Source organism: Hippocampus guttulatus, chromosome 2 (genome assembly GCF_054856545.1).
Source record: "Hippocampus guttulatus isolate MCC_2025c chromosome 2, RoL_Hgut_1.0, whole genome shotgun sequence".
Lineage (NCBI taxonomy): Eukaryota > Metazoa > Chordata > Actinopteri > Syngnathiformes > Syngnathidae > Hippocampus > Hippocampus guttulatus.
In genome coordinates, this window is record NC_141262.1 from 15,077,501 (window position 1) to 15,103,141 (window position 25,641).

The 25,641-nt window shown below is 42.3% G+C and overlaps 1 protein-coding gene across 2 annotated transcripts in view; it reads right to left on the reverse strand.

The window, feature by feature from the left end:
- aff2 (AF4/FMR2 family, member 2) overlaps positions 1–25,385 on the reverse strand; it is a 154,897-nt gene extending 129,512 nt beyond the window's left edge. For both annotated transcript variants that reach the window (XM_086138462.1, XM_086138453.1), the window contains exon 1: positions 25,281–25,385. In XM_086138462.1, coding sequence (XP_085994588.1) covers positions 25,281–25,333 — 53 coding nt within the window. In that variant the 5' untranslated portion in view covers positions 25,334–25,385. The remainder of the gene's footprint in view (positions 1–25,280) is intronic.
- Between the last annotated feature and the right edge of the window lie 256 nt (positions 25,386–25,641).

Here is a 25,641-nt window from a genome sequence, read left to right on the forward strand (position 1 = left end):
AAACTAAGTGTCTTACATTCTCATATGACTTAAAAAAGGGCTCCCTGACCTTTCGTAGTCAGATAGATTCGGTTATACGTTAGTTTGTGTCGATTTGCAAAGTACTCCACACATCATCAATAAACAGCGGGGTTCTTTTGGCTGGAGACAGCAGCATCCTAGCAGGTGGTTAACCTTTCCGAAAAGAGCATGCATGACTGTACTGCAAAAGCTTCTGGCTTTTCCAAAGTGGCAGAACTGTCAACAGCCATCAGAGATCTTTGTATGCACTTTCATCACCACTTACAGGTGCATGGATATCACCAATCATTAATCTGATCCCCGACGGGAGCAATGTGGCCCACTGGCATCGACATTTGCACCGATGACCTTCTTAGAGAGGCTGTGACACAAAGCTGGCGGCTTGAAGCAAGTGAAGGTGTGTGTTCGCGGTACGCCATCGTGATTTTTTATTCATCAATGGAAGACGCATTTGGGCGGCCTGGTGGTCCAGTGGTTAGCGCATGCTCACAGTGCAGAGGTTGTGGGTTCGATCCCGGCTCCGGCCTTGTTATGTGAAGTTTGCATGGTCTCCCCGGGCCTGCGTGGGTTTTCTCCGGGTACTCCGGTTTCCTCCCACATTCCAAAAACATGCATCTCACACTCAAAACTGTCCCTAGGTGTGAGTGTGAGTGCGGATGGGTGTTCGTCTCTGTGTGCCCTGCGATTGGCTGGCAACCGGTTCAGGGTGTGCCCCCCGCCTAAAGCGGATCAGAAAATGGATGGATGGATGGATGGATGAAAGCCGCATCTGTGCAGCTGCTTTCAGGTAACGTAGCACAAATGGCAGCAAATGAAAATTAAGCATCAACTCATCCTTGTCGCTACCGTAACAGCAGGTCAGTTGCAATAAACACTCTAAACAGTAGATCACGATGAGTTCTCGCTCCCCCAAAAGTCCTTTGGGCTCACTTATATCAGTGGGGTTGTTTACCGGGCATACATTTGACTGTAGGAGTACAGATATGTTCTCTCTCCAACGCGTAGATGGCATCGTAATCCTGGACGCATGATGAGCCTCCCGAGCTCTGCCTGTGGTTCGCCTCCTGGAGGAAAAACAATCACCTCCATGTGAAAGCATCCCAAACAAAAGAAGCGGTTGTCGACTTTGTGGTACCGCCGGCAAATGTGATTAGGGGAGTTCATCTGTGGCTATGAAAGCTGAACGCGTTGCCATTTGGACAAGTGTTGGCCTTGTAACTAAATTACACGAACAGAAGAAATAATTACATTCCCTTCAGCATGAGCCCCATTATGAAGCAGAACATCTACAGTCAAACACAATCTGTTCCCGCTGGTTGCTGGTCAACATCACGTTTTCTTCTTTTGTTTTCCCCTTTCCATCTATTTTCTATACCATTTACCAGTATAATTTGCAAGTTCAGCAATTTGCTTTGTTGTTATCCTTTCTAAAACGTAAACAAAGTTTTGAGCGAGCGTTCAACACCATGTTTCATACTAGCCACACTAGTAAATAACGCAATGCATGTGGTGACGTCATTCGCCCCGGCTGGATTTTATGAGGGAATCATTTACAAGACCAGCAAACGATGCCACGGAATTTAAACTCAGGGAACCAATTTTCACAAAGAATTGTTTTTCGTTTCCCATATATATGTATAAATGACAGGTAAATGGCATTAAAAGTAAGGTTCAACTCCATTTATGTATTCCCGAGACAGTATAATACAGCTAAATGATCAAAAAATTTATTTGGCCTAATTTGGCAGAATTTTGTTGTTAAGATTTTCATTACAGTTTTGAAATTTTAGAAGTTAACTGCTGTGGACCTTCCTAAGGGAATTGTTATACGTTGTTCACTATATAGTACACAAGTACAACAATGGATGTTATTATTGAAAATACATGTTGGGTTTGTGTTTAAAAAAAAAAAAGAAAAGAAACTAGAGAGTATAATTGTATATCCTGTTGCATGTTCTCCCCGTGTCTTCCTGGGTTATCTCTGGGGGGTGTGGCTTGCTTCCACATTTCAAAATCATGCATGCCAGTTTAACTGAATTATCCAACTGTATAGACAACGGATGGATGTAGTTGTATGCATTATGCAGTTACATGAAGCATCTTCTTGTGCATTTTCCAGCCTAAAGATTTTAAGAGAGTTGTGTTAACATGTTATTTATAGCACCACCATTACAATAATCTGAATAAAATGAGTTTTACAGCATTTGCACATCATTAGACTTGTAACAGACACTTCCTGGCACTCCAGGGAAAATTGCCAAACAGCAGGAGGTAAATAATAAGGATAATAAATGTTTGGGGGGTTTGAACCGCAAAAGAAAAACACAGAAAGAAAACCAGGTCACCTTGTTAATGTTACTGTAAATAGCATTAGGGATAAACACAAAGGCCAACTTACACCTCCCATGTGTTTACAAAATACAGACTTTTCTATGGTGTTAATCCATTTCATTTTTCGCGCTCCTTTCATCTCCTCAAGTCAGTCTCACATACTGTACTTACTCTCGGGACCAAAAAGCATGTTTTCTGAGTCAATCCTTCAACAGAAGACATCTGGCCTCCCTGGTATTAATATAATTTCCTCACCCATCTCAATGAGAGCTATACTGTTTTTTTCTTGACGCCTGTGTCCTCAGTGTTGTAAAGAATCAAGCCTTGTTCAGTTGCTCACCTTCCATTCAACAGCTTTATAGCCTTGCTCACCTGTTCACCAGCGTGCCACATTCAATGTCTGTTATTGCCTATTCAGATAATAAAAATAACAATCTTATATGGAAATGCTTGCAATTTACGGTATTGTTGGCGCTGAGCTGGAGATTCAGCTTCAAAGCAAAGAAATATTATTTTCCCGCTCCTTTATTTTTTCAAGGAATCCGAAAAGTATGATCATCAGCAACGAATCCAACCTCAGCTGCCAACACATGACCTTGTCTATTTTGTCCATTCAAAAAGTTCAGTCTGAAAAATCTCTTAGCATCTATTTAAAGCAGTGAACAATGACATTTAAATCCTAAGCGCAAGGTTGGCTGTTTTTCAACTGTAGGCATCGCAAAGCTCCTCACAAATGGGAGGCCAATGTGTGCCTGGTGTATTGAGCGGCTCCCTCGGTCCAACTAAACACTGGCAGTGTTATTTCACTGTGGAGGCGAGTGTGTCAGTGTGTAAACGCCACATCACCACGAGACAGCCTGGGCCTGCGAGGGGATGACATCTGAAAACCTATTCCCGGTCACATCTGACGTTTTCACTCTGCCAGAGCAAGACGTCTGCGTGAATCAGCTGGAGAAAATCATTCTTTCCCAAGTGTAAAGAGCAGGGGGCCTTGATGCTCTGCCATCTGGGGAAAACTGGCCTAGAAAACATTAAGGCTGCTCTCTCCTCAAGCCCTAATTCTAAGATGCAGCAAAGACAGAAAAAGCATCAAAGAACAAGAACATACACTTATGTGTAATCTGCTGGGATCCATCAGTTTCATGTGCGGATGAGTTAAGCAACATAGCTGTGTCTGGCTTTCATTAAACTGTTAAAGTTCACTTCATTCTTGACTTGATATTTTGGGGTGAAATGGATTTCACGAGGAAAGAAAATGAGTGCAATACCTTTGTATCCACGCTATAATTGGAAAATTGAACAATCATATCACGGCAGTTGACAGGCTCGTTCTTTAGTAGCAAGTTCAAATGTTGCCAATCATTGACGTGATAGACTGTGGGTCAAATTAGCATTAGCATCTAGCTTCTGATCAGCACAGGTGAAGGCCTTTGATTGCAGTAAATAGTTTTAAATTGGGCACGGGTTGCTGCCTGGGCCTGTCCGGAACTTTTGAGTTTGGCTGTCATGTAATTCTCAACAATCAGTCTTGTATTTCTTTTTCGATTGACGTCATTCCCAGCTCAGGAGAGCGCAATGATAATGACATGACAACAAATTTATTCCTCTTCCTCTTCTTCTTTGATGTTATTACGTGGGCACCACCCAGTGCCCAGACTGAGACACCATAGTTGAATGAAACAGTGACAAACTTATGTTAGCAAAACTGATTAAATGGTCATTATTCCTAAATGTTACTTGACGCAGTCTTCTATTCAATTTCATCCTTTGCACTTCACCGTAGTGCTTTAAAAGAAGTTGTAAAACCACATATTTTATCAAGGCTTTTTCCGGCCACTGAATGATATGTTTCATTTCATGCATTGATTTGCTTGAATCTATTTAGTTGTGTGTTCTCTGCAAAATATTTTTGAGAGAAAATGTTATGATGGAACATACAATATGGGTCATTCTTTAAAAAGATCTGTCTTTTTTTTCTTTTTCAAAATTGGATGTATCAAAGGTCCTACCCAGTATCAGTATTTGGTATCAAGAGTTGAGTATTCGCACAGGTATCAAGCATCCCTACATTATACAAAATGAATGTGTGTGTGTATCATTCTGAAAGGTGCTCCTGATGTTCTTGATCCTGCAATTAGCTTCTGATGAGCGAAAAAAGGCAAAAACAGCTCGCAGTTAAGCCAAACTAACCATGACTGTAGATCTAACACCAAGCAAGAGTCCTCTCAAAGTGTAATTGTTGCCGGCATTGATTTGGCACAACACACCATATTGCCATTTCTTGTTAAGGGAAATCAGTCGATGAGCGGCAAACAGGTTGTCATTTCAGGGGCCTGAACATCGATCACACAGCTTAATTATTTCAGGAGGCGATGCGAAACAAATGTGAGGGGAAGACAAACAAAGCCTCTGGATGAGACATGAGTTCAATTGAAAGCAATATCAGGAAACATCGTGGAGAAAATAAGCATGTTTGAGTGCACTGTGTGCGCACTGGAGGACATAGCACTTGCATCATTCCCTAATATGTACACCTGGATGTATTGTATGCTAGCCGGCATTGACTATCTGGGCACTACTTTCATGCCGGTGCAAGGCTAGCATAAAGGGCAGTCTAACTGTGTGCATGGGTGGAACTTTCTTTATCTCGGTATGTACGTAGATGGGCGAAATTAGAAAGAGGCATATGCGGCGTTGTGGGAGTGAACACAGCCAACTTGTTATCTGACCAATAGAAGTGGCTCCCCTCATTCCCTTTAAATTCAGCATAGGAGCTGCACACACAGTTTTTGACATTGCAGAAGCTTAAATACACTCACTGGAGTCGATGCAAAGATCAAAGCACGCAAAGTATGTTTTATTAGAAACTATAGGCAGAGCTCCATGGGTGGATGATAAAGTTGGTGAGGGGTGCCGTTTCCCAACCCAGTGGTTGGTGGTTCGATCCCTGGCCATTGCATCCATGTCGGAGTGTCACCATTAGACGAATGAGGTAACAGTGTAAAGCGCTTTGAGTACCTGAGGTAGAAAAGCGCTATACAATTGACAGCCCATGTATGTATGCGACAATCACCACCCGCCTCATAGCTATGTCGTGGCCCAGGGGGTGTTTTTAAAAATAAACCATAAAGATGATGATCATAATGATTCCTTCAATTAGTTGATTTCTACTTTGTGCAATTATTTAGATGGTTTGATGCATGCTGTTGTCATATTTGTGAATGAAATACAATGATATCTACCACGCATATCCGCAGAGCTCAGGAGTCGGCCTGGACCTCGATCAAATCCACCCACCCAACCTGCTCCACAACTTGGACCTACACGAAGCTGGCCAATAGTCTAGTCTAGTTTCTGTCACCAAATTGTCAGCTGTGCTGGAGCCGTAGAAAGGAAAATACCCATGGTCCGCAGGAAAGCCTGGCAAAGTGCAGTGCACCATTTTTACACCAAGCAGATGTGCACCGTCTACGAAAATAGAGCCTTCTGTCACATCTCTTGAATGTGCATAGATTATACATAGTTGAAATGAAATGGAACAATGTCCTCACACTGCCCAGAATGCATTGAGACAGCTGAAAAATGTTCTTGCGAAAGAAAAAAAAAACAACAACAACAAAACTGCTCTGGTCAATCAAACTTCTGTCATCTGTCATCATTAGAGAGTGTGAGCCAAAGTTAATGAAAGTAAAACACAGCAGACCATCAGATACACAGGACAGCACCACAGGATCAATACATACTGTGTACACACAACACGTGATGTTAAAGACGCACAGACACCACAGACACACATATTCCAACTGCGCAGTCTCACACACACACGCACACACACACACACACACTTAGCATATTGATCGAGCCCTCCGTTTGCTATTTTCTGAGCAAGCTTGATGTGAAGGCTTATAGGTTACAGCCAATCCTCCCTAAAACCATAGTCATCCATCTGCTGCTTAATGAGGCACAACTAAGATTTGTTTATGTTTTGACTTACTTAGCTGCAAAGCAACAAGGATTACACTTATTCAGCACCTGCATCTCCTATAATATATATTACTTACATCAACGGGAGGGGGAGAAAAAAAAAACAACAAGTGTACATCAATCGTATTCGCTCCATGAATGAAAAGAGTTGCTCAGAAAACCTTATGCTGTTTCCATGTGCATGACGTGTTCACCATCCTCACCCCCACATCCTGCTCTTAGACACAGTTCTGTTTGCTCAGGGCTCAACTGACATTAAACATGAGTATTTTTTTCTCATATGTTATTTTCCCCTTTCCTGCTGAGTGTATTTGTATTTGTTTTGTATTGTATTTATATTTTTCTGTACCTATTTTACTGTTGCAGCAGTAACAAGGTCTAGTTTAAAAGTGTAGTGTCGTATATTTACATTCCGTGTGTGTGTGTGTGTGTGTGTGTGTGTGTGTGTGTGTGTGTGTGTGTGTGTGTGTGTGTGTGTGTGTGTGTGTGTGTGTGCGTGTGTCCAATATATGAATGGACAGATGAATGTGTATTCGAGAATCTACAGGCAGATGTTTTTCAGTGAGAGTTTATGTGAATGGACAGTCAGATGTTTACATTTTTTATAGCTTTGGATGGACAGACATATGGGACTCTATTGTCATGCCCAGTCTAACTTTCTAACTGCAAATGGGTGGAGTTTTCTATCTTTTGGCATTTTCATAGACACGCGCAGTTAGAAACAGGCATTTGTATAAACACAGCTGCCTTACTTGCTGGGCAATGGAAGTGGCTTCTCTCATTTCCTTTAAATTCAATGCAGGGGAGGTGCACAGGGTATATGGCAAAAAAATTACCGGTAACACAATAACAAACATGTCCTTCAATAAATATTTCTCTGAAAGTGTCAGATGAAACGAAGCTTTACTATATCAATGCCAGCAATGATAGGCTTGGTACATTTCTCTCTTGGTGTCTAGTCTCATGAATGGTAAATCGGTTTACATTTGTTTAGCGCTTTTCTACCATCGTTACGCAAAGCGCTTTAACTATCTTTCCTCATTTACCTACTGATGATGCAGCATGACGAGCAACAGGGTGTTGAGTATCTTGTTCAAGGACATGATCACAAGGGGTGAAGATCAAAATCACAACCTTCGGCTTTGAAAATGACAACTCTACCCCCACTGAGTCACGCCACTCCAGTGAACTGCCCAAGTGCAGGACTTCAAATTAAAGGTACTGTGTGTACATTTTGAAGCATGCACACTATGGTGCCTCAGAAAGAGCACACTTGACAAGCACAATTTCACCCAAAATGACTTTGAGTATTCCCTCAAGTACCTGAGTAACACATGCTGTAGTCATGGCAGGAAGACAGCGGTGAAATATGGCAGCCTCCTGTAGGGGAGGGTTGCCCTATGTAAAATAATTTACCTACAGTAACATTTTTAAAAAATATGTTGATGTTATACAATATGTTGTTTTGCATATTATTGAAATTAATAGTATTTTTTAAATAATAGTGAACAGTGAAAACAATACATTTTTACACACTGTCCTTTTAAAGCGTTATAATTCATGTGTGTGTCATTTCTTGATTATTTCAGTTTGGCAAGAGAGCGAACAGGTAGCAGATAGGACAGGTGAGGATGGTCCATATTAGAAGAGGATGGTCATTTCAATGGACAATTATGGTTTACGAACCAATATGTTTCACACATGAGTTTTTCGTAGACCATTGAATGACAAAGTGAAATGTTTTAGTTGTCAAGTTGTAATTTTCTTCATGCCGATCTCAACTTATGTTCGTAAGTCTGTGTACCTCGCGAGGTTAAGGTTGGGAAACTGAATTTATCTACAATAAAGGATATGAGTGGAAAACGTGGACAAGAAAAAAAAAAGGTGAAGCCAGTAGAGATGAACCATTACTGTTCCCTTTCACTTTCACAGTTGGTTGCCTCCTTTTAAACTGTTGATAGAAAATATTCATGAGTGCATAAATATGAGCGCTTAAAAGAGAATAATACCACTGCACTGCAATCATAAATACGCTTGAAGAATAATGGGCAATACTAATATATTTCATATAAAATTTGTTTGTTTTCATCCGAACCTACTTTTTACCATGACCAGGAATTATATTTCATTCACAAACCAGTCACAGCAAAATATAACTATTCAGACTAAATGGAAAATGCACTTTTTAATGTTTACATACACATAGTTAGGTGTTTCAAGTGCCTGCCCACGCATCATGTGTGAATGTAAACATCTGACTAAATGCCATAGCCATTTCCGAAAATATCTCTCTGAGGAAGACATTCTGCACTGCCAATTTGTGAAAGGAAAGAACCAGGGGCGGTTCTGGATCAATTTCACTGAGGGGGCCGGGCTGGGGCCAGGGGTTTTGATGGGGGGGCACATTCAACCCAGGGCTAAAAAGAAAGATTCGAAATCTTATTTGACTTTTTATTTCTTCAGACTTTGAAATTGTAGTCATAACATTACAGTGATGAGGAAAAAAACAGTATTAGGAGGGCTAAAATGTCTGCAAGCGTAACAATACGCCGTGTCCATCTGTTGAGAATATTCAAGCTAGGGGATGATATGGTACCAGCCTGCCGGGGACAAAAATTGCAAATAAGATAAGATAAGATAAGATAACCTTTATTAGTCTCGCAATGGAGAAATTCCCGATTCACAGCAGCAAAGATATGAAAGGAAGAAGTAGAACAACAAAATATAGGAGCTGCTGGAAAGGCAGCCACTCACGCGGCGCCATTTTGAAGTCAAAATAACAAAAATAACACAACACAACACATAGGACACAGACAGTCGTGCAATCTTCACCACTTTTCTGCATTCACTTTGTTCTCTGAAGCAGTTATAGATGAAAGAGGAGAAGATCAAAGTGTCCTTTCACCAGTGGATCAGACGTCATGCTGAAAATGTGCACACGTCTGCTACAAGCTAAGTTAAATACACTGAAGCTAGATGTTTTACATGCATATAATTATCCAATTTTTAAAAGGCAATGTCTTATATATTGATCCTGTTAAATAAAAATTAAAATAAAAAGGGAGACTAAAAAACTTACACACACACACACATACACACACACGCACACACGCACACACACACACACGCACACACACGCGCACACGCACACACACACGCAAATAGCACTCGTGTTGTGGTAATTTCCTTCTCTGCGGACTGCTTCTCATTTTCCCGCTCATTTTTAAGTGGCGCAGCGCACTAAAGGGTCCGACTAGAATGTTAAATCACGCACTTTGGTTCCACCTTTCGCGTCGGTGACTCGGCACGACTGCGTAATCTGCGCTCGGAGGGGGGGCCACAGGGGGGGCCAGAATCGGTGCTACAGGGGCACTGGCCCCCGTTGCCCCCCCCCCCAGAACCGCCACTGGAAGGAACCACTCTGAGGTGGCACTCGAAGCATTATGTCATCGCTAATAGGTTAGCAGGGCGGCCCGGTAGTCCAGTGGTTAGCACGTCGGCTTCACAGTGCAGAGGTACCGGGTTCGATTCCAGCTCCGGCCTCCCTGTGTGGAGTTTGCATGTTCTCCCCGGGCCTGCGTGGGTTTTCTCCGGGTGCTCCGGTTTCCTCCCACATTCCAAAAACATGCATGTCAGGCTGATTGGACGCTCTAAATTGTCCCTAGGTGTGAGTGTGGGCGTGGATGGTTGTTCGTCTCTGTTTGCCCTGCGATTGGCTGGCAACTGATTCAGGGTGTCCCCCGCCTACTGCCCGGAGATGGCTGGGATAGGCTCCAGCACCCCCCGCGACCCTAGTGAGGATCAAGCGGTTCGGAAAATGGATGGATGGATGGATAATAGGTTAGCATAGCTGTAGTGTTAGCACAGATTAGCATTAGCCAACATTTTTACCCGCATTAGATTCTGATAATAAATATCATAATAAGGTTCGGCTAAATTGTCAATGTGGGGGTGAGGCTTGTGTTTGATGTTGTCATGTACCACACCGCTACATTAATTGACAAGTGTATTTCGATGGGTTGGTGAGGAAATGCAGCACCCACCAGTGATGATGCAATGACATCTTGAAACTATTTTAAATTGTGACCAATGCATGATATATTTCCTTGAACAACAAATGCGATCCAAGATGCTTTACATCACAATTGTTTACAAATTGTAATTCTGTTGAAGGGACTACAAGCGGATGTTAATAAAATATCATGCTTTATACATTTGGGATTTCTCAAAATATTAATATTTCTGTGAAACCCCAAATCCCACACCATTTAACAACTAATCCCTTTAGCTCTTCCCTCTCTGCATAGCCCGCAGGACACACGTACACACACACACACACACACACACACACGTGTGCACACACTGTACACAGCTGGTCTTTGGGGCTGCGGGTTCGCTCCTTCAAGGGAATAAAAATATTTCATTTTATTCTTTCTAGTCATACATTATGAAACCAATCAAACACATATGTGAAGAACAGGGTGTGTGCGATGTTGCAACACGTAATTTATAACAAACCGTGCATATTTTGTAAACATTGCAAAGGTTGGTTGGCTTCTTCTTGTCTTCCATCTTTGTTTTCTACTTTCATGGATCATCTGTCAATCAAACAGTCTGTGTGTTGATCTTGCAGAGAGCTTCTGTCAATCAAACCATGTGTCTGTCATTTAATTAGATTCCCATCTCCGTAGAGTTGGACATTTTCAGGCTTGTGCGTGTGTTTCTTTTTCCATCTATACTAATTAGACCCTCCCTCTTGTCTTTAGTTTGAATTAATGGGAATCATTAAGTCGCTCACTTCCATGCCCATTCCCCCGAGAAGATATATAGGAGTGAATAGCAGAGTTTTAATAAGCTCCTTGTGATAGAAAAGATTTAGAAGAAGAAATGTGCCATCCAAAATTAAAATGTTCCAATTTTAAATGAAAACATCTCGGAGGTGCGTTGGACACTGTGGTGGAGTGTCAGAAATGCAGCTGTTGTGTTTGATAGGAGCATCATTAGGAGAATCTTGGCAAATGTCTCGAGGGTTCTTATGTTAACCGTGTGGAACAATTAGTGTCAAATATCACCCCCCCTCCCCCATCCACAGCGGCCCCCTTCTAAGACTCTCCATCTTTCTCCGACTCTTTCTAGCTGGTGTAAATAATCCAATTTGTAACAGTCAGTCCTCTATGTAGGAGATGACCTTTGGAAACCTCACAGTAAATTGGCTCAAGCTAGAAAAGCTACGTCATTAGCCTCTCGCCGCCGCTGTGTCACTGACGCTTTTCTTTTGCTGTCTCGCCGCATTCACATTCACTTTTATTTAATTTCAGTTTCATTCAAAACGCGCTGTTTAAACTGTGCAGTCTTGTGAGGCTCGCTCGCTGTCTATGTCTTTCTTCTAGAGTGGCGGAGTCAAACAGTACAGGGAAATTGTCTTCTACTTGTGAGTGATCTACTTTTTGATTGGATCATGGGATTTTGTTTGACAAGACACTTTCAACTCTCTTGTTCTGTGTTCATTTGATATTCAGTGTGTTGTACAGCAATAGCTTGTGACGTGGTCATCAATAGCCTTATTTTGGAAATGCAAACAGATTTTAGCCATCAGCAAATATGATGAATGGGTTGGGCCACCAAAGGAGTTGCAGTACCCCCCGACAGAACCAGACACACTGTTTATTGCGTCATCCAATGAGTCATTATGAAGGCTCATAATGAGGAGATTGAATTAGAAGAGCCTCACAGTCAGAATACTAATTGCAGCCCTGCGCGTCTACTTTTGTCAGGCTTGAAAACAACTAACAGCAGCAAGCCAACCGAAAAAGCAAATATGTACACTAAACATTACTGTCCTGCATCTGAATACACCTGGGTGAAATATTATGCAATCATGATATGACTGATGAAAAAAAAATCTGATTACCGGTAGTTTAGGTAAATACTGTATATCACTTATTTGACACATTTCATTCTCAAACATGGTTTCACACAATTCTATTTTGTCAGAAAACACATTTAGATTAATGTCATATTTTGGGGTTTAACGATCAACTACATTGGTGGGGAATCGATCGAGAAGTTTTTTGTTTGTTTGGTTTGTTTGTTTGTTTTTTAAATGGTGACAGGAAACGGCTAACATTCTGGTGTCCCTGAAAAATATAAACATCATCATGTAATTTCCTTACAAAGACACATTGATACTCTTAAATGCTTTGAGAAAGCACCCACTTCATTACCACGACGAAAGTGGAAGTGATTGATGATTGGGATTCAGTTCAAGTCACACAGTATATTCCTAATTAATTTCAACATTCAAGTATTTGCACAAATGATTTACAAGCTCAATGATGTATTGACTAAATGTGATCATAGTCTCTGGTAAACTTGCTCTCGATTATCTTGATACCACAAAACAAACAGTTTATAAGCCTTCTTTCTGAGTTCATTTTTCAAAAATGCTCATCTTGTATGTGTGGTTTTTGTGATGTTTGAATCACCCACTAAACGTGTGTATGCCATCGGGGAAAAAGTGCAGCATAATTCTGATTCCTGGACTTCTAGATAAACCATTGAGAGGCTGTTTTCCTTTAATATTGTGTTCATTATGTTCGTTTGCTTCATAAGAGTTTCTTAGCTGGTCATTGTACCTACAGCAAGTGTTTCTTTGTGCATTGTTCTCTTGCACTCTTGTGTGAGCGTCTGCTCCAGTCACTATAAAAAGTGACTGAATTTATTTTGGCTCATTAGATTTTGCTTGCGCAGCGGAATGATGCCTACTGGCCATGACTTTTATGGCATGATTGCATTTACAGTGAACATCAATGCAGTCAATAATATTCAAATGCTTTATGTTGACACTAAGTAACCTGAGGGATGTTTTTGTTTTTTGTTTTGTTTTGTTTTGTTTTTTCCGTACACATAGATTTCTCTCTATGTGGCACGTGAAAGTGAGTCTAATTATGGGGTCTCCAAATGACCCTTCAAAACAACCCCAAAGTTATCAAAATGCCGGCGCAATCATCACGCAGTAAAATATGGCTAGCGATGCTACAGGTTAGAAATCAATTATTGCAACAGTTCTGATGTACAACATGTTTTTGAGCAAATAATATTCGGTCACGTCAATTGGGAAAGCAATTCAAGTTTTGTACAACGCACAGAAACAACAACAAACTGTATGTCAGGTGAGACAAATGCTTAAACAGGTCCTTATCCATAGATCCATAGCTTTGTTCAACAGAATGTTCCACATCATTAGTTGAAATCATTGAAAAGGCAACTCACTAAACTCCCGTGCGGTCTCTTGGTGAATTATGGCGAATTGCTCATCCATTTTCCACAGCGCTTATCTTGTTCATGGCCGCGGCGAGCTATAGGCTGTCTCAGCTGATTCTGGGGAACAGACCACCGAATGCTCGCATTCAAATCGTCACCAAACCCCGCTAACGGCGCCAAAGACAGGCCAATGCACTAATACGCCGTCGTATTAAAGTGAATGAGATGACTCGTTTACTATGTACTGGTATTTTAACCCTTTCATGCACCTTGTAACCTAATAACATGATAAGCTGTCCACATTTGGACATTTGCATATACTGTAGTAGAATCCAGTTGTGCTGGACTTTCAGTAAACAACAATTGCTGCAACATGATTGCTGGAGTCACTTCATTTTAATCCATCCATTTTCCGACCCGCATTATCCTCAGAAGGGTCGCGAGGGGTGCTGGAGCCTATCCCAGCTGTCTTCGGGCAGTAGGCGGGGGACACCCTACACCGGTTGCCAGCCAATCGCAGGGCACACAGAGACGAACAACCACCCGCACTCACACTCACACCTAGGGACAATTTGGAGTGTTCAATCTGCCTGCCATGCATGTTTTTGGAATGTGGGAGGAAACCGGAGTACCCGGAGAAAACCCACGTAGACCCGGGGAGAACATGCAAGCTCCACACAGGAAGGTCGGAGCTGGGATCGGGATTCCGGTTAATAACATGAGCGATGCCTTCCTTGACGGTTGTTGATCATGATGATTCTTAAAGTGGATCGCATATAATCGCATCGCACTACACTAGAACCTTCAGTGCTGATGATCAGAAATAAAGCTGTTTGAAGCGTAACACTCCAACAGCTCGAGCTGATCTGCTCGGTCTATCACAGTGCTGAGATGCTATCGTGCAACTATCGTGTGTGAACTCCTTTCAAGGGGACATGTGAGCTCTGGGAACACGAGACACAAAACATGATGGTGTTTCCTGCTGTGGTGTAAATGAAGGCGATGAAGACACTGCACACTGCTAATTGAAGTCTATTTTGGCCAGTACTGCGCAAGATACTTCTATTTTGATCTGTTTGCTGTTAGGCCACGATTATTTGTTGTTTGTTTTAGTCAGGCTGATTGAGTAATGTGATACTATTATAAAAGGGAGGCTTCAACGCAACAACACTGGTGAGCTTGTCTAATTTGTAAAACAAAGCTCTCTCTTCAATTCTGTCTGTCTATCTGTGTCACTTGCCCCCTCTCTTCATTAGACAAGACAAATGTCAGGAAACAGCAGGATGAAGGCTTTGAAAATTGCAGATATTATTATTATAAAATGTGTCTGCTATGCGTAAAGTATGAATGGGCTTTGTTACTTGGATTGAAAAGCCAAAGGTTGTCAGCAGGTGTGAGGTCTCATCCAGCTGCTTGAGCACCACTAGGAGTCCATATTACCTCGACACTGCCAAAAAGGTTTTCAGGACGATGGATTCTAACCAGACTTTACAACAGGCTCCAACCACAACACCAGTTATGAAATGCCACAAGCAAAATCAGCACAGTGACTAGCCCAGGGACTGAGACAAGACGAACAAAACAACAGTACAAATCAAATCATTTCTAATTAAAAAATAAATAAAAAATGGAACCTGACTGAAATGCACTATAATGCATTTTTCAGAAATTGCGAATAATGGTCACACTTTGATTCACCTATGAATAAAACGGGGAAAAAAAACCCCAAAATCCTCAGTGGCTACTACCTGAATTACCAACCGGTTACTTTTGTAAATTGCCATGCAAACTACCATCTATTGTGTACCGGAACATCTAACATAATCCACATGTTTCATACTCACATTTTTCTTCTCTTAACACCACCACGTTCCATCCTGAGAATAAGTATTACACATAAAATGTAAAAAGAATTTTTTTAAAAATAAATAAATAAATAAATACAAATAAAAATTAGAGCAAGCTAAAGAAAAAGCAAAAGTGCATTGTAAATCCATGTCTGAGCCTCAGCTGCATTTGAATTAAGACCCTCACATCAATATTAGAAATGTCAAAAAAGGAATACAGTGCGGTAATACAATACTGTACTTTTAACTTCAGTTGCAGTGGTTAGATTTTTTTCCTCTTTTGTTTTAAGCATTAATATGTGCTATCTCAGACACAGTAACAATGTCATTCAAGACAGTAAGTCAAGCAACAAAAGTCCTTTAATGCTGTAACATCTAATTTGTTAAACGCCAGGCTCATGCCCTATCGTTACTTCGACAACAAAATGTTATGAATTTTATCGTACCACCAAATAATTACCTTCAAAACTATGACTAAGTTGAAATTTCCTTTGGCGTCACAAATTGCTCATGTTTCATACTCATCTGCAATTTCTTTGCATATTCATGGCACTCATGTTCGCGTCTTGGCATTCGCATTCCGTTTAATTAAACTTGCCTTCGTGTAAGGGGGTCCGCAGAAATGGCAACACGACGAGAGGGGCTCCAATCATGTGGCCAGACACTGCCTTTATCCTTGAGATCTGGCTCCTGCATTTATCAGACAAAGTGAATTGCGTGATTGCAATTATCAGACTCTATTTGGATAAAAGTCCTCTTAATGTCGAAAGAGAACAGACGGTTGTTTTGTTTTTTTCTTTTTTTTTGTTTTCTGGCAGTGGCTGAACCATTTGTTGATGTGAATGATTTGTGCAAAGGCCCTTGAAGGTTCTTCGGCCCACAATGTAAGGGCATGGCAAGACATAGTGGATGACTAGATCTCTCTGGGCATAGCTTCTGAGCCTCTCGTTCAAATTCAGCAAGAAATTGGTTATGATGAATGGGCAGCAATTCACAAAATCTTGGATGGAGACATCCGAATAGGTCGATGCTTGCATAGCTGAAAAACGAGAGTGAAAGCCAAACGCAGGCAGCTGCCGATTTGGATCGTTCCTACAAATTCAATGAGTTGGTGGCCTTTTGTCCGTGAGGGTTTGTTCATATAACTGTGCAGTTTCCGGGTTTCTTTCCCAGATTGACTCAGGTGATGCGATGGCTTGTGAGGTAGTCACACCATATGTGTGTGTGCGTGTATATATATATATATATATATGTAAAAACACTTTTTTTTTCTCTTCTAGAAAGAACCTTCCTTCAGTGTTGTCTGGGAAGTCTTGGCAGCTCCGGGATGAGACACAGCTTCTTTTCACAGCCTCTGAGTCGCTGATGATGTTAGTGTGAAGTAGCACCAAGTGGAGCTGTTTTGGCAAACGGAGACTGATCATGGAGCGCGGGTGCAGATTTCAATGTGATGAATGATTTGAAGCTTGCACGCGTGACTGTGCTGATTGAGAGCTCGGGAGCGTTGAAAGGCAGATTGAATGTAGGAATGTGAGACTGAACACTGAATACATGCATTCGAAATGGACTGTATGTCAAAGTGTTCTAAGCTTATCTCTTTATTTTGAGGGCTGGAGACAGCAGAATATGCTTTTCGACTCTCACTAATAAATGTGCAAAAGATAAGGCAAATAATTCAATCAAGCAATAATAATAGCAACAGTAATCAGGGTGTTTTCATGCAGATGTGCATTTTTAGGCCGGGAAATGCCCCAGCTGGGAATTCATCGTGAGCTGATATGACATCAATTCTCTAATTACCTACTCCATTTGTACAGCCTATCACAATCAGCATCAATTAACATACTCCGCCACCTCCCCCTGATTCCACTGCTACAATTAGTCCGATACATGATGTCAGGAGTAGGTTGCATGGAAAGGGAAGTCCTCTCAGAATCATACAAAGCTTTCAGATCCTTTTGCAAGACAACCAGACAAGGAGTGAGATGAGAGGAGCATGATCAACCAAGAAGAGTTGAAAGAAAGAGAACGATGAGTGGGAGGGGACCTCCGCTGTTGGATTCAGTCACATTTACCAAACGTGGAGGAGAGCGTCTTGGGTTTTTCTTCATTTTTTTTCCTTTGGAAGGAAAATCCACTGCCATGCACAAAGCGCACATCAAATCATTAAATGTCTTACCATGCGTGTGATTTCCACAAAGAACAACTCATTTGGAAAAAAAACAAATGGGAGGAAAAATTGTTCCCAGCTCAGTGTGTTTTTTTTTACTTCAGAGTGTCTGCATTAATCTCCTTTTAATATTGAACAATGCAGTCCCTTTCATTTTCGACTACCCCTGACTCCGCAACCACATCAAAAGTGTTCAAAGGCGCATGCGGCCATGGGTAAAGAGCATTAAGTTCAGTAAGAAGGAGCTCAATTTCCAATCATTGCTTCGGATCGTGATCAAAATATTGAACATTGAAGAAGGTCCATATGTAAATCAGTTTGTGAAATATGATCCTGAGCAGCGGCCCGGTAGTCCAGTGGTTAGCACGTCGACTTCACAGTGCAGAGGTACCGGGTTCAATTCCAGCTCCGGCCTCCCTGTGTGGAGTTTGCATGTTCTCCCCGGGCCTGCGTGGGTTTTCTCCGGGTACTCCGGTTTCCTCCCACATTCCAAAAACATGCATGGCAGGCTGATTGAACGCTCTAAATTGTCCCTAGGTGTGAATGTGAGCGTGGATGGTTGTTCGTCTCTGTGTGCCCTGCGATTGGCTGGCAACCGATTCGGGGTGTCCCCCGCCTACTGCCCGAAGACAGCTGGGATAGGCTCCAGCACCCCCCGCGACCCTAGTGAGGATCAAGCGGTTCGGAAAATGGATGGATGATCCTGAGCAGTCCTAAGTGCTCACCTGCAATAATGGACGCACAGTGGAACTTCTGTTCTGAGCACCATTTGTTCCATAATCCTGGTCACCCGCTGATTTACTGGGCGGTGCAATTTGATTTTTCATCGGAAATAATAAGAGAACAGATTGCATTCATCTGTTTCGCGGTCAAACTGGTGCCCTCGTTCACCTTCATAAAGTGTACAGAGTTGTGTTTTTCAGTTAGCCTGGATCGTGCATTCAGTTTTTCTTCTTTTATTATTGGGGTCAACTTTGGAACTGAGTAGCCTCCGAGACATGTGTATCGTTTATTTCCCCCCCACCCCGACTTAATATGTAGGTCGGCAGTCAAAGTCCGTTTTTTTTTAATCTCTTAGCCGTAACCGGCACATTTAATAGAGTTTACCATTTCGACTGTTTTTATTCGCCCATCTCAGTGATGAAAAGCATCACACAGGGCGCTTGTAGGTTGTGCTCAGTGCAAGCTCAAGGCGCCGAGTGACATATGGCCAGTGCAGTCCTTTAAGTGGCTACGTTTTGAGGGCATGGATGAAAAACACAAAGGTGGTCAGCGAGGACTTAGGAGTTAAATGGGTCATGTACCCAAACAGATGAGGGCTTTGGTGAAATCTCCAAATGAATGTCAAATGAAGAAAATATTTGTTTTCTCTAGAAGTGTCTTCATATTAAGTAGAACTATGATCAAGAATACTATAAAGAATATTTATCTTCTTCCTAGTCAGCTGGTCTAAACTTAGAAACTCACAGGCATGAACCAAGTGTATTATGTCACATGCCAAAATGCCAGCTGCTCAATTCAAGTTGCGCAAAGGCTTTTTTTTTTAACAATTACAATGTGTTTCATGCCTTAGGTTTTGATACACGAAAGGCTGAGTTTAAACGAAAAAAATGTATACTTGCGTTTGAAAGGGCCCCACTGAAATTGTTTCTGCGCAATTAAATATAGTTTGCTGCTATGCACAATGTGACTTTTACAAATAAAAAGTTTGGGTGAGGTAAAATAATAACAACAAATGGTCGTTCGTTACTAAGAGAACTGTCGTCAGTAAAAATAGAGTTGACTCACCCGTCATTTCTTCGTAGGTTAATAAAACCCTTGCTTCAGGTACTTGGGATTAACCTGCATAATAATGCTCCTCAAATTTAGAAAAGGCTCCTAAAATGAAGTCATTTATTAGCTCCTTTCAAAGAAAAAAAGTTATTTTAAGTCTTGATATGCGTTCAACATTGTGGTGAAAATCCAGACTCAACGACTCACCTGTAAATATGACACAGTCAAAAACATTTTGTCCTGGTTGATAAGGCTCCATACGTGGCTAATTTCTCAGACAGTAGACAAGTACACAAACATGTTTTTGTGAAACACTTAATCATGCGGCTCACTGTGCCGGCTTCTCCTTCTATTCTACCCCGGCTGTCGCAGTCTGCGGAGAATAATTTGTATTTCTCTGTGTTCCATTGTTTGAGCATCATTAATGAAGGAACTGCACCTCTGGGAAATGTTTCTTTGACTTTGTACATTTCGAATGTGTCAAGAGCGTAAACAGTTAAGAGAGTGTTTGTAATCAATTAGAGGTAAATTACAGTAGATTACATGCATGTATTATTTCCCGGCGCATACCACATTAGCAGGTGATGTGAATTACTGCGGGAATGTCATGCTCTGTCACTCATCCCTTGTAGGCAACAGAAAAAAAAGGAGCAATCCAATTCAGTCTATCAATTACTGTCCCCGAGGCGGCACGGTGGTCAACTGGTTAGCAAGTCCAGCTCGCAGTGCAGAGGTGCAGGGTTAGATTCTGGCTACGGACTTCCGGTGCGGAGTTTGCATGTTCTCCCCCGTGCCTGCGTGGGTTTTCTTTGGGTACTCCTCATTACAAAAAGCATGCATGGCAGATTATTGGAACACTTTAAATTGTCCGTAGGTGTGATTGTGAGTGTGGACGATTGTTCGGCGAATGTGTGCCCTGCGATTGGCTGGCAACCAGTTCAGGGCGTACCCCACCTACTGCCCGCAGACAGTTGGGATAGGCTCCAGCACCCCCCGCGACCCTCCTGAGGATACGCGGATCAGAAAATGGATGTATGGATGGAATTATTCAGCCATTCTTTTTTCAGTAAAATCAGAAAAATAACTGCAGAATGAACACATCATGTGGAGAAACTTTTTTTTCATTGTATCGTGGCACTATGCTCCCATCTTCAGCCTGACAGAGTGGCAATAAGCTCATTGTATCGATGAAAACATGAAATCAGGCTGCTCTCATAATGACGGGTTCTAGCGAATTATTTTAAATTGATTTCATTGCTGTGCTTTGCATTTCATTCGGCTGATTGGCTCCAGAATGCTGAAACTAAACACAATGCTTCAGGTAAGAAAACCATCATGACCACAGTCAATCAAAGAACAGCAAGCATTCTCGTTGCGCTGGGTTTTGATCAACCATGCTCTGCCATATGGCTCTGATGTGTTCATGTACATATCCTTATCACCGAAACCCAGCGTTTATTAGCTTTTTAACTCTTACCATCCCGTCTCAGGAGGTTGCCTCACACAGCAGCCGAGCATCAAATATGAACCAATTATTTTCTCTCTGTAGCATGACTTAAAAGTGTCTTCAATGATTCAAAACGGTGGAGCCAAGTCAAGTTATTGTGCATGCCGTTTCTACTTGTTCGTAATACTGTACTTCTTAATGTGATTGAATATGTACTTTAATAAAATTGTTTATCTGATTTGGCGGCCCGGTAGTCCAGTGGTTAGCACGTCGGCTTCACAGTGCGGAGGTACCGGGTTCGATTCCAGCTCCGGCCTCCCTGTGTGGAGTTTGCATGTTCTCCCCGGGCCTGCGTGGGTTTTCTCCGGGTGCTCCGGTTTCCTCCCACATTCCAAAAACATGCATGGCAGGTTGATTGGACGCTCTAAATTGTCCCTAGGTGTGAGTGTGGGCGTGGATGGTTGTTCGTCTCTGTGTGCCCTGCGATTGGCTGGCGACTGATTCGGGGTGTCCCCCGCCTACTGCCCGAAGACGGCTGGGATAGGCTCCAGCACCCCCCGCGACCCTAGTGAGGATCAAGCGGTTCGGAAAATGGATGGATGGATGTTTATCTGATTGTTTTTTTTATAATTCAGCAAGCAACAGATTAGGGACAAATGTGTTTCAATGTCGAATGATTGATGCAGTGAATGTTTTGATGCAAACATTAGACGTGTAATGTTCTTGTATTTGTTATGCTGCTGTGAAAGGCAGTTGCACTTAATTGTCTGTTTTTCACATAAAAAAGTGAGATGCAGTTAAAACACTCGCTCACGAAGTCCACCAGACTAGTATCAATCACCGTTACATTCACGATAAAAAAACGTAAACAAATTGCAGGGGTGACTCAACCAGATGTCGGTTGGATTTTTGTTGTTGTTGTTTTGGCACTGACCTGTGAGCAATGACTTGAGAATTGTGGTGGGAGTTTTTTTTTGGGGGGGGGGGTATTAATAACATTTCCATTAATTTCAGCAGGTAATGCTAATTAATGATACACATGATTTGAGTGACAAGCGTGGTCATGAAACGGTTTGAACGTGCATGTCATGGCACCCTTGTATTGGTATAATGCAGTGTAGCTCTATTTCAGTGCACACTACCACTTCTAACCTTCTAGGTTTCGGTCCACTTGCATTAAGGCCACTATATTCAGCAGATGGGGCCGTCTTGAAAAAAATATTTATGTGGTACATGTACATGTAGAAGCCACCTTTAAGACTAGAGTGGAACCCTTGCGCTTGTCACAATATGAAGTACAGCTAACAAGTCACACAAACATCCATCCATCCATCCATTTTCCGAACCGCTTGATCCTCACTAGGGTCGCGGGGGGTGCTGGAGCCTATCCCAGCTGTCTTCGGGCAGTAGGCGGGGGACACCCTGAATCGGTTGCCAGCCAATCGCAGGGCACACAGAGACGAACAACCATCCACGCTCACATTCACACCTAGGGACAATTTAGAGCGTTCAATCAGCCTGCCATGCATGTTTTTGGAATGTGGGAGGAAACCGGAGTACCCGGAGAAAACCCACGCAGGCCCGGGGAGAACATGCAAACTCCACACAGGGAGGCCGGAGCCGGAATTGAACCCGGTACCTCTGCACTGTGAAGCCGACGTGCTAACCACTGGACTACCGGGCCGCCCCTCACACAAACATGTTATAGGATTGTTCACCCTTCATGGATGTCTGTGCTCTGCTGAGTGCAATTCAAGTTATCTCTCTAAAGGGAGAATTTGTGGTATACATCCAGTAGAGACTCTCATTAAATCGTGCAGCTCCATCACTAGCTATGCTTTAAAACCCACACCCCATTTTGCTACCTCTCATTCCGGCATGCAGCCTTCACTGACTGGAACTAATTATCACAAAAGCTAAAACACACTGTATACAGCTAATTACCTGCTTCTGATGGCCTTAAACCATTACTTAATTTCATATTTAGATCATTCTGCAGTTACATGCTATGAATAAATCTTTTTTGTTTTAGTAGTAGTATGAGATCCTACAAATTTCTCTTTTATGTATTAATTATGCCTGTGCATATATATATATATATATATATATATACTATGTTCATTTTCTGCTCTCCTATAGCTTCTCAGGATCCAGCGAGGACATTTCAATGGAGTACCATGTACAAACTGTGACTCATAACTATGATCTGTCCATGCTGTCATGTCACACATTGCACAAGCAATCACGCACTTGTGACTGACACAATTTAACCCACACGTTAACACCCGAGCAGGATCCATTATTCAGACCGCTCATTTGTGCACATTTCCATATTCTCTTTCCAGGAATAAAGCCATTGTCTGTGCCAGGCCCGTTTCCCATCAGGAGCAGCTGTCAGCCGCTGTGTGATGGACTGGTGGCAAAGCGAGGGCAACGTGTAGACACCCTGAGCTTGTTGTTCAGCCCTGAGCTGCTCCGCTCCAGCAGTGGGGGGTTAAGTACCTTGCTCCAGGGCCTTCCATGGTGGCTGCTGAGGGACAGCACTGTGAGTATGCGTGCGTCATTTTACCCCGCTTAGATTTTCCAGCAAAAGAACACACAGCCAAAACAGCAGCATTGTTGCCAAGTTATTGTGGCGCCGCTGTAACACATGGTTGACCTGGAGATGTGGTGATACAAAATACGATGATGCTCCTTCTACTGAGCTCTTGACAAACCCACAAAATGACCATGAAATGAAATGCGGTCTCAAAATCTACAGCCGCGCCGGTACTTGGCTCATTCTATATGCCATTGTTAAGTGTTTTCTCATTTCTTTCACCGGTCCTGTGCTGAAACTAAAAGTTATTTGCTGCAAGTCAAAATGATGTGCAAGCCCTTGAATAGGGCGCTTCTTCAACTATATCCAAATAACATCACACCAATGTTTGAAGTTTCAAGAAAAATCAGTTTCTTCTTGAGCAACTTGGAAATATTCATGAACACATTTTCAGAGGCATTCGGATAACATACATATCCAGCGGACTGATACGTTTTGTTTTATGCGAGGACTCATTTCACTTCTTGCAGTTGAGTATGCATACACTTAAATCACTGCCTATCACAGTTGGTTTTGCCATGATAAAGTGCTCTTTGTTATTTTTGGTGTCAAGCAATAATTTAACTAGAACAGGCTACTACTGTACTACTAACAGGCTCCTGTACACCACTGGTGTCAAAGTCAAGGTCCGGGGGCCAGGTCTGGCCCGCCACATCATTTTATGTGGCCCGCAAAAGCAAATTAAGCATGTCAAGTTCCATGATGCTTGCTAAAGTCTGAATCAAAATTTCTAATTGTCACATGTAATCCAAAATAACAGTTATTATTCTTGATTTCTGATTTTAAAACTAGTAATTCATCAATTTGTTGTGCGCTGCGTATGTAATATGTGGAGGTGGTTAAACATTTTTATGGTTTCCCAAAATTCATAAAGGCACTCCAAGGCAAACCGTCACTACAATGTGGCCCGCGACAAAAATGAGTTTGACACCCCTGCTGTACACGTTTTGACCGCATTAAATCACGTGTTCTAGAGTCTACAAAAAGGATGGTGTCAGCCACTGTGCATGTAAACATTATCTATTAACTAAATCAAACAAAATCTCTGAAAAAAGTAGGAAATCCATATTGCTTGTTTATTGATAAAATCAATTGGTTTGTTTCTTCAAACACTCTTGGAACAATGGCTAAGTATTACAAAGAAACACATACACCAGCCACAACATTTGGTGCACCTGCATAACAAATCATGCAATTTCATACTGTTACTTTAATCGCTATACGTACATACACACATCCTGTGAATTTATGTTGTGTCCGAAGAGGGCATGAATACAGTATACATCCTCACAGTGCAAATATTGAAATGCTGCTATTTCTGGAATCTTTGCATCACAGATGCAATTGCTTCTCTTTTAACATAATGGATGGTTTCCAACCCCACCGTACAACTCGGTGGACGCTCAAGGGTGCAGCATGCTCACACCTCAAATGATGCCCATTCATCCTTCCGTTGCAAGTTGACTCGTTTGCACGTTTGTCCACCCAGACGCACTTTCAACTCTGGCAACAGCTTGATGCGTACACTATGGAACTTCCTGCTACCTGTTAACACTGCGTGCACGTGACTGTGTTCTCACTATGTGGCTTTGCTGACCACTATATGTCTCGCAATCCAACATTCCATCATTGCACAATAGGACTCCAAAAGCCGGTGTTGCACGCATGCATTTGTGTCAGCCAAACATCGGTGACACAAAGGAAGAGAAGCTAAGCGGGACCCACTTTTGGCTTCATCTCCATCACTCGTAAAAACAAAACACATTGCAAGTCTTATATTGGGGCGCTTTCGTGTCCACGTTTAATTAAAAAAAACAGACAATAAAAGAGACTACATGAACTCACCATGGTTGTTCAAGCTCCCAGTCTCGGAAAAAGTCCAGTTCAAAGAGATCCATGACAGGCTCCGACTGGCTTTTGTGAGGCTGTTCAGAATCCAAACCTTGTGCTACGTGGTTCTACATGGGCAAGTGACACACGCACTGTGCGTGTGCGTGCGTGACACAGACAGAGAGAGGGGGAGTGAGAAGGAGAGTAGACACAAGCGGCTGCCTCTGCCAGGAATCTGCTACGTGGTCGAGGCAAGCTGACAGCAAGGCAGAAGAGGGAGGGAGGGTGCGCGCGCGCGAGCGCGCGCGCCCGCTGAATAAGACTGCACACAAGACAGGCACAAACTGCAAAAACAAAACAAAGGAGGGGAAAAAAA